The 15357-nt window shown below is 37.1% G+C and overlaps 1 protein-coding gene across 3 annotated transcripts in view; it reads left to right on the top strand.

Moving 5' to 3' along the window:
* Positions 1-15357, top strand: part of TRIO (trio Rho guanine nucleotide exchange factor) — a 243428-nt gene that overhangs the window by 90229 nt on the left and 137842 nt on the right. For all 3 annotated transcript variants that reach the window (XM_040074368.2, XM_058422546.1, XM_058422547.1), the window contains exons 8-10: positions 3107-3238; positions 7255-7485; positions 14617-14739. In XM_040074368.2, coding sequence (XP_039930302.1) covers positions 3107-3238; positions 7255-7485; positions 14617-14739 — 486 coding nt within the window. The remainder of the gene's footprint in view (positions 1-3106; positions 3239-7254; positions 7486-14616; positions 14740-15357) is intronic.

Below are 15357 nucleotides of genomic sequence, written 5' to 3' on the forward strand. Positions count from 1 at the left end.
TTTCGATACTCAAACAAAATTTCATTCTCCTCAGTTTAGCCCACTGGCCTCAAATTCTCCACAAAATGCTTTGCCCACATCAGTGCAAGATAAAACACCCAAATTAGCTATATAAATGAAAATTAATTGGACTGAAATGCTTAAGTATATAAGGCTTTTAAGTATCGATACAATGCCTTTCCTACATCTAGAAGCTGTCACTTCATCTGTTGTCCTCACCACTCAACTCCTATCGGTCCTCAGGTGTCAAGATTTAGCTCATAATAACTGCTTCTAGAAAACCTAAGTTGAACTGGCCTGAAAGTTGAGAAGTAAATTAACTGCCTTCTGAATCCGAAATTGTGATGGGAGATGTTTACTTAGTATTCCATAGGAGATTCCTCCTATGCTAAAAAAACATTTTAGCTTTAGGCCTATACCAATTATTTTAATTAAGTCATTAACCACGTCTAACTGCCAGAGAAGAGGTATATGTAGGGGAAATAGGAATAAATATCCCCAAGTTAATAATCCTAATGGTGAAAGCATGTTTTGCCCTCAAGGGAGTTTAGTTCTGAAGGAGTTGCTGTGTGTGCAGTCGAGTCACCTGCTGATCTTGTAGACTGTCTGCTCTGCGCATCCCTGGTGTGTTTGGAGAGCAGCGGTTCTTGGATGGGTATGGCTGATGCGCTGTGTGTAGATACTTTTCTTTCATTTTGCCTTGCTAAATTATATCCAAGGACAGGTCTCATGTCTGATATAACTTTTATTTGGAATGAATGAAGGAAGCATTTGGGAGCTGAAAACTTCAGAAATAGAGAAAGGTGGTGCAGTTGATTTTAAGACATTTTTTCCCTGATTTCTACTACATGGATATTTAACTTGATAAATATCTAGACATTAGAAATGAGAATGTTTTAAGATGCAAATACACATTACTTTTAATTATGTTAGTGGTGACATTGGTTTAATATCCTGAGACTAAGATAAATTATATAAAATGATGCCACTATAATAAGTCCTTTTAGCAGGTTTTACAGAAAAGTTACATAAAAATGAGGTGAAGGAATTGTTTTCTGATAGAAAAGTCAACAGTCAGCTTGAAGTTTTGATAGACACAGTTCGGTACCTTGTCAATATTGACGCTTTTCTAATTACTTGGGTCATTTTGGGTTTGCATTTAAGCACTGAGCCATACATGCAGGAGAGAGATGAATAAAATGAGAACAGGTAGGTATAGCTTGGCTCAGATGCTGCCATTTTTCATAACAAAAATAATAAATTATGTTCATTGGAAGTCAAGGGACTAAATTTTGTGTGTGATTGTGCACTGGGCAACTATAGCAAGGGTCAGAGTTACCTTCTTTACTACTAAATATAAGTGTAAACAGAAGGAAAGATAAAAATGAGAGAAAACAGTGCAGCATCTGCTGGGATTAATTTACTTTTAATTGCTCCTTCTGCAGTTTTCATTTTATGATTAGCTGCGATGGATTGCCCTAGTTGATTTGTAAGATACCTGCCTGTGATATATTAGCTGTTTCATTAACAGTGGAGAGCAAGTTCAAGGAAAGAGGGTTTGGAATGTGAGGAATGACCCCTTTAGAGACTGGTGACGCTTGACCTACATAAAAAGATTAAAAAGTAAGCAGCCCAAGAAAAAACACACCCTTTCTTGAGTGTATGTGTTCTCTTACAAGTGACAGGTAAGTGTTGCTGCCTACTGTCAGGCACAGTGAGGACTACACCAGCTATCAGTGCCTGCTCACTGGTGCACATGGAGCTTCTGTTAACGTTCAGTGCTTAACATTAGAGATGGTTTAAATTGGCCCTTAATGAGAATTAAATGAGTATTTTACAGCTAAGTACTCCACCGTCCTTCTGCCCAACTATCAAACAATAGAAGAGTACCAGAAGTGATCTATGAATTCCTTTTTCCTCAAAAGACTACGTGTGCTCCAAGAATTAAAATATGTATGATGCGACAAATAGCTTGGTCTCATAACTTTTGAGTCTTGAACTTGACATGAATAGAGAAAATTTACTTTACAGAGCTGACATATGGCCGTACTAGGTTTAACAACTATTAAAAAGCCTAGAAAAACAAATTCCTTTTTCCTCTTTCCCTTCCTAGCACAACAGAGGTATAAAATTCATGCCCCCTAGCTGTGAAAAAATAAGTCGGCAGAACTTCTGCTGTGCAGAAGTGTGATGGCAGTTTCTTGTCTGTCAAGACAGCTTAAACTTCAGAGATAAGTTAAATTGTCTGCAGAAGAGATTTCTGGTGGAGTACCCTCAATTTCCCCTGAAAGGCTTGACTCGAGCAGCTATGCTGGCATAGCTGTGTGCTCAAAGTTCAATGCTAGTCCTAAGAGACCTCCGCTTAGGTTGTAAATCCCTTACATGCTTCCTGCTGTAGTAGCTTGCCAAATGGATTTAGTGCTTCTCTGCATGTAGAATTTAGTTCTTTGGGGACTGAGGTGTGAATTCGCTGTGCTCTGACACTGCTTTGCTTCTTTGATAACCTCCTCCCAGCAAAAGACAGTTATGGAGTGTTTGAGTGAATGGTTCACCAGTAATTCTTTGTGCGCGTGTGCAAAGTAACATGGCTTTCTCGGAAGAGTAAAAAGAGGTGAGGTGATAAATTTCATGATACCATGTGTATCTGCACAGGAAGCTGATAGGTGAAAACCAAGAGTCTGAACTTGAAAGCTGTAGCATGTGTGGTACTTCCTTGTGTAAACAAGACCTTAATTGGCTTTCGTGTTTCTGAAATGGTAGATGCAGGTTAAAGGAAACTTTTTCTTAGCTGCAAAATCAAGAAAAGAAGCAAGAGTTAACTTGAAGCATCAATATTGCCAACAGTTAAATTGGTTCTGAAGACTGCCAACCTACAGCTGAGCCTGCCTGGAGCTCAAGGAGTTTCAGATACCTAAAAGCACAAGTATAGTCAGACTTGAATATTTCTTTCTATTCTGATCTAAACTTCTGGTCTTTTAAGAGAGAAGTACTGTAAAGGCTTTTTGCTTAAAAAGGATCTTTTCAGTGTCTGTCACACAGATGAGCGTCCTTTTGTATATTACCATAGAACCTAAAATCAAAGCTGAATGTTTCTTCTCTGTTGCAGTACATGAGCAATGTTGACTCATGGTGTAAAGCCTGTGGTGAGGTGGAGCTTCCCTCAGAACTGCAAGATTTGGAGGATGCTATCCATCATCATCAAGGGATATATGAGCACATTACCTTGGCTTACTCAGAGGTCAGTGTCTTGTTTGTTTCCTTAGATAAAATTGTGTCGTGTTAAGTTTGGATCATGAATGAGTATCACTTGTTGCATTGGGAGTTAATTGGAAACTCAAGTGCTGAGCTTCGTTTTAAATTTTATGTACTGGATTTTGCTACTGTTGTTCAAAAGTGAAGTGTTAAAGTCTTCCCTGTAATCTTCATAAAGAAGTTAAAAGGTGAGATTTAACCATGTGTGGTACAAAAAACACTTGGAGCACTAAAGTACTAAGTATGTTTTAATTTTCATTTGCATATTACTGCCTTTTAATAGCAGTGGGATACTACTGTTTAAGCATTTACTTGAAGGGAAGTTAGCTGGGCATTTCTTGGGAAGGTACTCTGTTGACGTGGATTTCTCTAAGTGTGTGAGATGGAAAATCCATCTCTGAAATTGCCTCACAAAAGGGAATTAACTATCAAAGGATGTCACTTGAGAAGCCAGAAGGTAATGTACTTAGTTTCATCAGCCTCAGAGACACTTAAATGAGCTAAGATGCCTATGTAGTCAGTATTTGTAAGATTAGTGTATCCTGTGCTGGTGCTCTAATCTTAGACTCAGCACACACTGGAATCATAATATTTGTCACTATTTCTAGTAGTTGTATTTACAACTTAAGATAAAAAGCTTATTCTGAATGTTGTCTAGAAAGTGGTGACTCAACTATCTTTTTTTGCTTTTTTTTTCAAATTTTGAGTTTTCTGTTGTGCTTTACTCAGCTGAAATCAAATCAGTATTCACTATTATTAGCTAGCAGGTATTTTCTGCATTTCCTGCTTTACTTGCCTTTCTTTCTTTGGTCAGGGTTGTTTCTCATTGTCGGGTAAAGCTGTTTTTACTATTCAATAGGACTGATGTTTTTCTGGATTAAATACAGTAGTTTTTGTACTCAGGAAGTGTTTGGTCAAATCATAGTAAAAATTATCAGTGGACACAGGATAGGTTAGGCCACAGCTTGCACCTGTCTTTAAAGGAGGTCATGTGGGCTTGAATTAATGGTTGTGATTTATACATTACATTAAAGTTAAAACTACTTTCTGATGAACCAGTTTTATGATAGGAAGCTCAAGTCTGGTCACATTTCATTTAGCAGTAAAGGAGGGTAAGATTAGTTCTAATGATCCATCCTATTGTTAGTATATCAAGACTGGGTTTTTTGAATACCTGCCACTTTAGGCAGGTAAACTGCATAAACTTTGTGATCATGAGTCAGATGCCAGGGCGCACGAATTCTTGTTCTTCTGTGTAAAATATACATTGATACTGCTATTCTTGCTCTGTCACCCTGCTGTGTCAGCTGATCTAATGACATACAGCTGATAATGCTTGCGATTTTACTTACACATTGCTCTCTTAACTCATTCTTGAAAGTTTGATTTGTAGTAAGGTTGTTTTGTCTTCATTATAAGCTTTCATCATTGGAAGGGACAGAAATATAGCATGTAACAGATTTATGTGGAGAGGCAGTCTGGGGTGCATGCTTCAGAGTGCAGCAAGGAGGAGGAAGGCTAGATTTCTCTAGAATAATGATTATAAAGGGCTGAGATTGAAATAGTGGCTTTTTTCCTACTTGGTTCTGTTTGGTTTGAGTTGGTTTTGTGTGGGTTCTTTTCTTTGGCAGGGATGTGACTGGGTAAGCCTACTGTTAAGTGTAAATAAGTACTGTGGATTAGCATGTTAAATAATGTTTGCTTGCAGGTGATGCATAAAGAAAATAAATTGGACTGGTAGATTATAGGATTGCTTTGGAACATACCTTAAAAATATATTTAGGATTTCAAAGCTGTAGCTTTTGACTTCAGGATTGCTAGATATTTTAACAAAATCTTCACTGGTACTGCTCGAAGGAAGAAAAGAGCACTAAGTGTCTTTCTTCTGATTTCTGGTCATTACTCTTTTTTTGTCTTTAGCAACCAGAACTGGTACAGAAATAATAAATGTATGCATTTGTACAAATTGTGTTTCTCCTCTGGGCAGAAGGTTTTATTTTTCATTTTTCAAACACACATTCCTTTTTGAAGATTGATGGAGGCATCTTTCTGTGTCAGGGTATTACAGCACTATTGCTTATCATTATTAAATGTAGGACTTCATTTCTGTTACAGTGTGGAGCTCCTTTCATTTTGTGATGAATGAACAGTGGGGGAAGAGAGAGAGCAACATTGTGGAAATCACAACACTGTCATTCATTTTAGATTGCAATGTCTTGACAACACGACTTGGTTGCAAAGTAGAAGACAGTAATTTTAAGAAAGTAAATGCTTTTGAGACTAGACAGTCTGATTTTACTGAGAGTAATTACTATATATTACTACTAAAGCAACATACTAGCTTACAGGGTGAGACAACTGGTATGCCTGAAAATCTGATGGATGTGCCTTAAATGAAGTTATAGATATAAATAAAGTTATACATCTCGCTGAAATCTTAAGGCAGTCATGCACTACAAAGGAAGAAAATTTTAGTGTATTAATGCCAAAGTAAAATCTGTGCACAGTCATTTGTTTATTAAGCTAATAAACTAATTGGATCAAGGGGCTGTCACAATTACTTTTTTTCACCTAGATTTTATGGATTCTGAATGGATAATTGAAGTCCGTTTTCTTGAAATATTTGATGGACTTACTAAATAATTCATTTGGATGCAGAGAAGAAAAAAGATAACACTGTAACTTTGTTATGAACTATGCATTTTTTTCTGCTGACTCAACTTTACTGGAGCTACTTTCAGAAGTTAGCATCATTCTCTGTGTTGATACTCATTGCTAAAATGGAAGAGCTTGAACTGAAACTGAGAAATAAACTGCCTTGTAACCTAATTATTAGAAAAGAATTTTCATTTGGACCTGAATTTTCATTCAGTTGACTACTGAATAACAAATTTAAAATGTGCCTAGACTTAATAAAAAGTTGTTGAGAATTGCAACTGGAGGAGGGCCTTGGCAAATTTGCTGTTGCTGACGTCGTGTTGATTTGATGGATTCAGGTTATTGTTTATGCTCGAGTCTTGCGGTTTCGAATGATTTTTGTTCCTTCCTGCTAGATGAGCTGTTAGAAAAGTTCTTTATAGATGTCTGAATCATACTGAATTGTAACAGTTCCCTGAGCTTCATGCTAAAAGTGACAAAGTAAATGCCAATGAAACGTGCTTTTAGCACTAAATGTTGATAGTGACCACGTAAGAGAGGATTATTGCTCTTTAATTAACATGCAAGGTCAGTCTGTGTATTTCTGCTGTGGTTTAAATCAGAGTAGACAACAGTTAGAAATGGCAAATGTTTCCTGTCAGTATCAGTAGTTAAATACATTTTGGAAAACAGTATCTTTCTGTACTGCATGGAAAGGGTTTAAATGATTTAATCAGAATTAAGTTTGCCTTAACAGCAGTTTTCCCTTGGTTTACCAGTAACGGTAATAATTTAGAAATTGTAAATAATGTCAGACTGAATCACATACTAAGTTTTATATCCATTGGTTTAAATGTATTTGTCAAATACTATTAACCTACAGAAATAACTTCCCTGTTCATCATTACAGCAAATGAAGAGAGAGATTGTTTTGGAAGGATAATTCTGGACAAATGCTTAATTTTAGTGTTGTGTTGACTACGGAAGGAGTTGCAGAATATTTATTCAAAGTTAGATTCGACTAGACTTTAAAAAACCCCAAAACAACAAAAACCTCAAACCAAACAACACATCCCAACACTTTGAAGGAAAGTCATTCTGAAAGTAATGAAGAAATGGAAAGATAGGCTGTTATTTAGAAGAGTGCTACTTGTTCATATTATTTAAAATAGAAAGAGTATATAATTTTTTTTCTTTCCTATGGCAGCTGCACGTAGGTAATCATTCCCTCAATAAAACGAGTCTTCATCATTGCTCCCTAAGTTCTTGAAGGCATTTAAAACTGGAAGAAGGGGGGGGATACAAAGTAGTAGCCCAACAAGCTTTTGGCAAGACATGTAATTCTTTGTCCTTTCCGGTGGTCAGGTGAGCCAAGATGGGAAGTCACTCCTTGACAAACTTCAGAGACCTTTGACTCCTGGGAGCTCCGATTCCCTCACCGCATCTGCCAACTACTCAAAAGCCGTCCGTCATGTCCTGGATGTCATCCATGAGGTGTTGCATCACCAACGCCAACTGGAAAATATCTGGCAGCATCGAAAGGTCCGCTTGCACCAGCGGCTTCAGCTCTGTGTTTTTCAACAAGATGTTCAACAGGTAGGTTTTACTTCACTTTGTCTAAATGCCGTTGTATTCTGTCAGCCTGATTGCACTGGCAGGTGAGTTTGGACTGCTAAAACCCGTGTTCTTTTGTACAACAAATGAGTAGTTGCATGGGATTGACTGAATGATGCCAAGTTCTGTGCATTATCTCAACTTGGGTATTGGCTATTATGGATAACAATTATATTTGAAAGTTAGTTCTACTTCCTTTTTTCTTGATTTTAAATTAATTTATTTACTTTAAGTCATATAGGATGAAAAAGATTTTTAATATAGACAGCTATTCTGAGTTTGGGCTGGAAGCTGACATTCGCATTATAGGTAAAATTCTAGACTTAAGTGTCGAAAAGACTTCTTGTAACATGCAAAAATTTAATAGTGTTATTTGGTAAAATTTTTGATTTTAAACCCTCACGGATACTTAATTGACTTAATAGTGTTTCCTTAAAACCTGAGAGTAGTATAATAAGGAATTATAAAAATTACAGATGAGATTACTTTCTGATAATAACACTGTTCTTGAATTAATTGTTATCAGCTGCTATTTTTTTATTATTATGACAACATCTGTAAAAGTTAGTAGTTAAGTACAGGCATACAAGTACAGACATACAAGCTCTGACATAGCTTTTGCTTTTTAAAGTGAAACAACATAAAAGTCCTTGGTTGATGGATTTTTAATAAGCATAAAATGTTGGCTTTGGACTGAAATAACAGAGATACTAGTAATTTTTCCTTTAACTGCTCATCTTCATACGAAAGTAAAGATGGCCAGTATTTGCTGATCATGTTCTTTCATTTCAGTGTAAAAGTGTTCACAAATCACAACTTCTGAATGGGGTTTTTAAATAGATAGGAATAGTTCTGGTTAAACTAATCTTTTTTCTTCAGAATTAGTTGCACTTTAAGCTAAATTTCTTGTACTGTTCTGTTTTAAGAAGATACTGGACGTGAGCAGTTTGGAGTGAAATAACTGATCTTCATCATTTACAGTAGTTGGAGAAGGTAATTTAGGCAGATGGTGGGGAGACTGGGCAATCTTGATGACTGATTTCTTCTTGATGACTGAACTTCCTTCTACATCTGGTGAATGTCTCTTCATGTAGTTAAAGAAAATAACTTAAATGCTTTAGCAGTAAATCATGTAAAAAATTCAAAACTTTATTACTTAATTTTTTTATCTAAAAGGAGGAATACATTGAAAGACAGGCTGTTATCCAGATTGTCAATGCTGAGATGTGACAACGGATGTGGAAAGGCGTGAAAAATATTAGCTGACAAAAAAGTGAAAGATAACAGAAGGAATGTTACGAATGGTCAGCAAAGGCACAGAGAGCCAAAGACTCCATTCATTATGCCATTGTATAAATCCTTGAGGCTCTCCACGAAGGTTACAACATAAGCAGTGGCTAGTAAGGAGGGTCCAGTGCTAGTACTTGAATGAGTAGTCAGTGAGGACCAGTTCAGAATATGCTGTGATTCTATGATGAGGCACAATCCACAAATGAATCACTTCTTAAATTGAAAAGGCTTCATAAGGAATCCTCAAAAACTGAAATTAACACAGAAGTTTGATTCTCGTGGAAAAATGTATGTCCTCTCAGTAGTCTGGTGCCAACAAGTACGGATTGGATGGTGGAACTTCCTCCTCTAGTTTGAATTCAGTTCAAGTAGGACCTACTTAGGCAATCTAGGCCGAGGGATCTCCTGAGGTAATTTGCCAGGTGCATAATTCAAGTTTCGGGCCTGTAGGCCAGGCTTTTGGCAGTTTATTTCCTGGGGGAAGGTGCTCATTAAATGTTGCAGAGAGTATTACTGTACTGCTCCTACTCTTTGCCTTTAATATCTTGGGAGTCATGAAATGCTTGTAGGAAATTTTCATTTTCTGCTCTGCCCTAAATCATGGTTCTCAGTGTAGAGGAGTTAGCTCTCAGACCGCTTTGTTCTTTGAAGCTGGCAAATAACTCATCAAGTCATTGAGTCTAACCACCAAGTTCTTCAGCAAGATGCTGGATTTTCCTTCTTTGTATTGGACTCATCAGCCTTTGGAACTGCTGCATTTAAGATGAAAACAACAAAGAGGACAGCTTTACATATTTTTATAACTTCCAGTATCAGGAATGTGCTATCCAGATCATGAATGTGGATTGTGAGTACACCAGAAGTTTTCAGTATGAACCAGTTGCTTCCAGAATGTTGATTCATATTGACTTACTACATGCCTTACCTACTGGTTGGAGAAATTTCTTTCATCCTGTTTATGCCTGTGGTTTCTTTACATAGACATTGAATTAAGGCAGCAAGAAATCCTCCTGACAGTTTGAAGTTGCAGCCTTTTGTGCTAATGCACTTCTTTATCAACCACTGATAAAGTGAAATTTCAAGCTAGATCTGTACAGAGGTGCAGCCCTTGCTTGCTGTCTTCCGAAGCCCTTCCCTTAGAATCCAGTGATTACCACTGTCAGAGATTGGGTTGTCCTTTGGTTTATCTCTGTAATGACTGTTAATTACTGTTGCATGTGGAAGTATAGCTCCTTATGTTGCTTTAACTTAATTTAAAGATATTGGGGTTTTTTGGCACTGCATTGTGAATCACAGTGTGAATTTGGTCACTGTTCCCTTTCATATTACATGAAATACTAATATTTCAGTGTAGGTCAGTCTGTAGGACAATGACCATTCAACATCCATACCAGATAGATTAATCTAATAGCCACAGCAGATGTCTTAGAGACTGTAGCTCCCTCAGCTTTGAAAATTTTATCTGGGGAAAAAAAGTGACCTTGAATAAAAAGATTCTTTTTTCTTGCAAAACAACTTTATCAGATCATCCTAATTATCTGAGAAATGTTGGGTTTTCATTTGAATAATCATTCACACCATTCAATGCATGAAATTACTCTGGTTTGAGTTATTAGTTAAATTTATATCTGAGACAGTTCTGGAATGGTTTGTGTAGAACTCCAAAGCAACTTTCTTTCTAAAATACTTTTGTTTTTGATTGCACATTCTCTCTTTGATCCAGTGTTAAAAAAAATTAATGAAGATTGATTGAGAAGCTAACACGAAAACATCTTTTAATTGTTGTCACTAAACTTAAATGTGGAGAGGGGTTTTTTTTCATTTCAGAATAAGCTAAGTGTGGCTCTCTTCCACTGTTTATAGTTAGTTTGCACGTAGTGACAAGCAACCAAGTGTATTGTAAGTGAATCTATAACCATCCTTTAGCATGAGTCTGATTTCCTTCTCCTCCCTCTGCTGGATTAATGAAATAACTCAGTCCATGGAAGTGTTAAATGAGTGGCAGAGCTGAGCTGGAAGAGGGAATTGCCCATGGTGAGCTGTTACTTCACTTTGTGTTACTTCCACCTTAGAAAGCTCATTAGTTTTTTTCTTCCATCTTGCATGTTCTTGTATACTAGGAGACTGTTTCTAGTGGAGCTTTCCAAATCAACAAAAACATTGTGGTGATATCTGAGTACACCAAGAATCATCTGTTGATCTTTTGAAGCAATTAATAAGGAAAGTAGTGCGTGAAATAATGACAGTAGTAGTTAAGAAGTGAATTACAGAAAAGATTAAATCTGAAATATTAAACCATGTGACAGTCTTAAACTGAATGGCATTCTGAGTATGACTTTACGTAGCAGAAACGTGCTGGATGATCTAGTTCCTGGTTAGTTTGTACATTAACATCTAAAAAAGGGGGTTTTATTTTAATTTAAAAAAAAAAAAGTCTGGGCACTGGCACTCAATTGTCTATATAGCCCTTCCAATAGAAACCATGCTAGTGAAAGTATGATTTCATGTTTAAGAGTTAATAAGCTTACTAAGTAGATAATAGTCAGCCTTTCACATAAGGAAAGGAGCTGACTGATTCTGGTATGAAGCTATAAAGCAGACTTGGAAAAGCAGCATGGATTTCTGCTCTTCTAGACCATGAAAGGTCAAAATTGAGCATAAAGATAATGTTTCTGGTAGAGTGATACTGCTGACACTCATATGATCAGAGTTTTGGTGCCTTAAAAATTCTCCTGATAGCTTGCAAGCCAGAAATTAGTAAAACATGCTGGTAGGAGGTGTTTTGAGTTTTTTGGGGGGGAGGGAGGGGATTACTTGTTTTTCTTAGTTTTTTTTCAGAGGGGGAGGTGTTTTGATTTGTTTTGGCTTGGTTTTGTTTTGTTTTGGTTTTTTTTTTTCCCCAAAAATACATTTATTTGATCATAGTGGGTGTCTTCTCTGTCCATTTTGGATAAATGTGCTGCTTCTTGCTTGATCTGCCTGCCTCAAGACAGGTTACAGTCACTAGTTTCAGCCTTGACTAACGAAGGGCGGGCCATCAACATGATTTCACTGTGTGACTCCCATGTGGCTTTTGAAAGGCGGTTCCAGTGTAAAATGGTTCTTTTTTCGGGAGTAGTTCCACATTTATCGAATATCCGAACATCAGAAATGCGGATATTTCCGTCTTCCCCTTTGGAATGCTGTGTCAGCAGCGCGTAAGTGGAGACTAGAAAAGTGGACTCAAAGTAGGTGAAGGGGTGGGGGTGAGGAGTGGGTAATAACGTGGGAAAGACTGGTGAAAACGAGCATGCACGTTGGGTCTGCAGAAGATCCAGTTTACTTCTGCGAGCAGCATATACCACGTTTTTAACAGCCATGAGCAATGATTTTGTTAAAATGAAGCTGTCTTTCCATAGTAGTTTCTTCTATTGTTTATGCTTTTGGGAGCTAGAGAAGTAAGCCTTTTTCTAGACCCTGTGTTGGGCATAAGGATGGTTTTGCTGAGACTGCAGTAGAACTTAATTGCATCATTAAAGCAACTTGCTGCAGTGAAGGATGATGCTGTTCACCCTTTCACTGAAAAGTGTTGAGCCTCTTAGACTCCTATGTATTGCTTAAGTACTAGACTGAATTCCATTTGCTTTCAGTATTGGTGGAAGAGTCCTTAGTGGCTCAGTATGATTATTTCTGTAATTCTTACTTCTCCCAGGAAGAAAGTGTGTAAGTTGCTAAGAGGCTAATGTCAGTGCCAACTAATGGTATTGTCCTTTGATTGAATTGGTATGCAAAGCACTTCCTAATGGGAAGAGCCTAACTTGACTCTGCCTCTACGTGCTGGTGCTGTGAAATTCCCAAGAGTGCTTCCTCAGTTTTGTTAAGAATCAAGGTATGAAGGCTGAGCACTAATGAAACTTGTATTCATACTGATTTCACTTAGAGGCAGTAATGTTTCTCTAGTTAAATGGTTTATGTCATGATCTGTGTACTGGATTTCTATGACAATTTCTTCCCTTGAGAAGTTATTCAGCATTATTTGGAGCAAAAATCATTCTCCCTGGGCTGCTTTCTGCTTTTCATCCCATGCTTTCTGGGACTGATTTTGCTGTTGATTTCATTTGTTAGCTTGTAACTGTTAGTAGTCTCCAGAGTCCAGTCTAATTATTTCATGCAAACATGTCTCTTTACAGTTCTTTTTATAATGGGAAAAGTAGTCTCCTGAAACTAGTTAAAGTATTGGTAATAATGACTGAGGCCATGTTCAGCTCCTCACTCTCCTTTCTCTGATCAATACTTCAACTTGAAAGAAGAAAATGAAAACTTACATTGACCTAAAACACGATAATATTCTTTTGGCAATACTTAGTAGGAAAACAAATATTGCATAAGTTAAGTATGGAGATTTAATGAAGTGTTAGTGATTTGAAGTGGCTGTATTTTGTGGTATTAGGGAATTGTTTGTTGTTTTGAAGATGTCCAGTAGGAGAGATATGCAAACAGAAGAATATTTGCATGGTCAAGATAAAGGAGAAAACCATGTTTTTGTTCTTCTGCTAAAGAAAGCATGAATGTTTTTCATGGGAATAGTATGGGATTACATGTGTAGTAATAGTGGGATTACATGTGTTTTGAATGTGGTCGTGAGTGGCGTTGCAGGAATGTTCTCAAATCTGTGTGGAAGAAAAAAAAGTCTTTCTCTTCAGTCACACAGTTATACTTTCAGTACAAGAGAACTGGGGAGAAAACCTCGGTCAGTTTTAGAAATCACAGTGAAGGACACTAGTAGATAAGAGGCACAGTACAGGCTTTTGAAAGTTATTTTCAAAACCAACTACAATATTCATGTTTCAAAGAAAAAAGAACGCGGGAGGTGAATGTTAGGTGAGGTATTCTGCACCACTACATAAGTGCTGTATTGATATGGTTAGCTGACTTAAGAAAATTGCTTATATGCGGTTGTTTTTAATTCTGAAATTCATTGAACCTTTTGGGTATCATCCAAAAAATTGAATACCATATGCATACTTAACTAATGGATTAAGTTATGGCTAGGAAGTATTAGTTTGAAGAGAGGTATGTGAAGGGGAATCTTTTGTGTTAACTGACAGGAACTAATTACATGTACAATTTTTACTATTTATAAAGCTGTCAGCCCAGTCATTGCGGTAGAAGCATTAAGGGCCTTAAAATGTCTTTTGTTCACTTCTTTTTCAGCTATAAAATTTACAATAAACAATTATGTCTGATGTTTTGAGGGAATAGATGCTTCCTAAGTACTGGAGCATATTCCATCATATGCTCTGAATACAGACATTTATCTCATAACGATTTCAGCTAATTTTTCTGTGTTAAGTGGGGTTAGTTACTACTGAATCTTATTTATTGACTTAATAATATACAGAAGGCAAAGCAGTTCTCATTTAAAGTAGAACTTCACTGTGTTATTCACCAGCAATGTGTAAGCTTCATTAGTGTTACCTTGCGGAAAAATGTCAGCTGAAGGCATAAACAGATTAGAGACCCTCACAAGGGGTCTCACCACTTGGATCAGGTGACTGTCAAATTGGTGAATGCAGAGAAATGGGGTTGTCCTTGGTAGACTTCAAAATACAGATATAATCCTGAATCGTACTATTTTGCTGGTTTGAGCTAATTATCGCCTTGAGAAAAGTTAAATGAGATGTAATTAATGTCCTTCAATGGCAACACTGTGTTTTAATCCAATGGCTCCGTTCTTTTTAAGCAGTGCCTTTACAGCTCCTCAACTGCTTGAATAATTGTCTTTTTTTGTAACATTCAATACAGCCACTCAGGGTTTCTGTGTGTCTCTCTTCTGTACCACAGGTGTTGGATTGGATTGAAAACCATGGAGAAGCTTTTCTTAGCAAACACACTGGAGTGGGAAAATCCCTGCATCGGGCCAGAGCTTTGCAGAAGCGCCATGAAGACTTCGAAGAGGTCGCACAGGTAAAAGCAATTGCGTGAAGGACTGTACACTTGTATGGAAATAAATGAAAAATTCCTGCTTTTGCACTTAAGAGCTGTGTAGAAGGACCTGCACTACAAAACATTCCATTCCAGGAGTGGACTATTTTTGTTTCTGTTGCAAGTTTTTATTCTCTTTTATGCTCCATCTTTGAGAAGAAAAAGACAAACTTCCACAGTCGTAGAGGGTGTGAACCCTAAAGTACAATAGAACTGCTCTGGCAGCATTATTACTACTACTACTACTACTATTATTATTATTATTATAAAAGCATGCTTTCAAATACTGATTTACAGAAGAGTGAAAGCTCTCATTTCAAAGTAGCTTAGTTCCATGAGGATTTAAACTTTTGTGCAGGCTGTCAGAGAGGATGGAAATGAATTGAAAGTCCCACTTTCTGACTTTAAGCTTAGGGAGCTCTGAGATTCTCACTGCAGTCTCATGTAGCGGAAGGGGGACTCCTCTAAGAAACCAGGTGAGCCAGCAAACCCATCTGCATTGAGTTTTTTCTTTAAATATAATTGAGTTTGCATATGCCCTTCTCTTCTGAATCACCCTTAGTTTAGTCTTAAGTGATGATGCAACTTCAGAACACATTT

Source organism: Hirundo rustica, chromosome 1, assembly GCF_015227805.2.
Source record: "Hirundo rustica isolate bHirRus1 chromosome 1, bHirRus1.pri.v3, whole genome shotgun sequence".
NCBI lineage: Eukaryota > Metazoa > Chordata > Aves > Passeriformes > Hirundinidae > Hirundo > Hirundo rustica.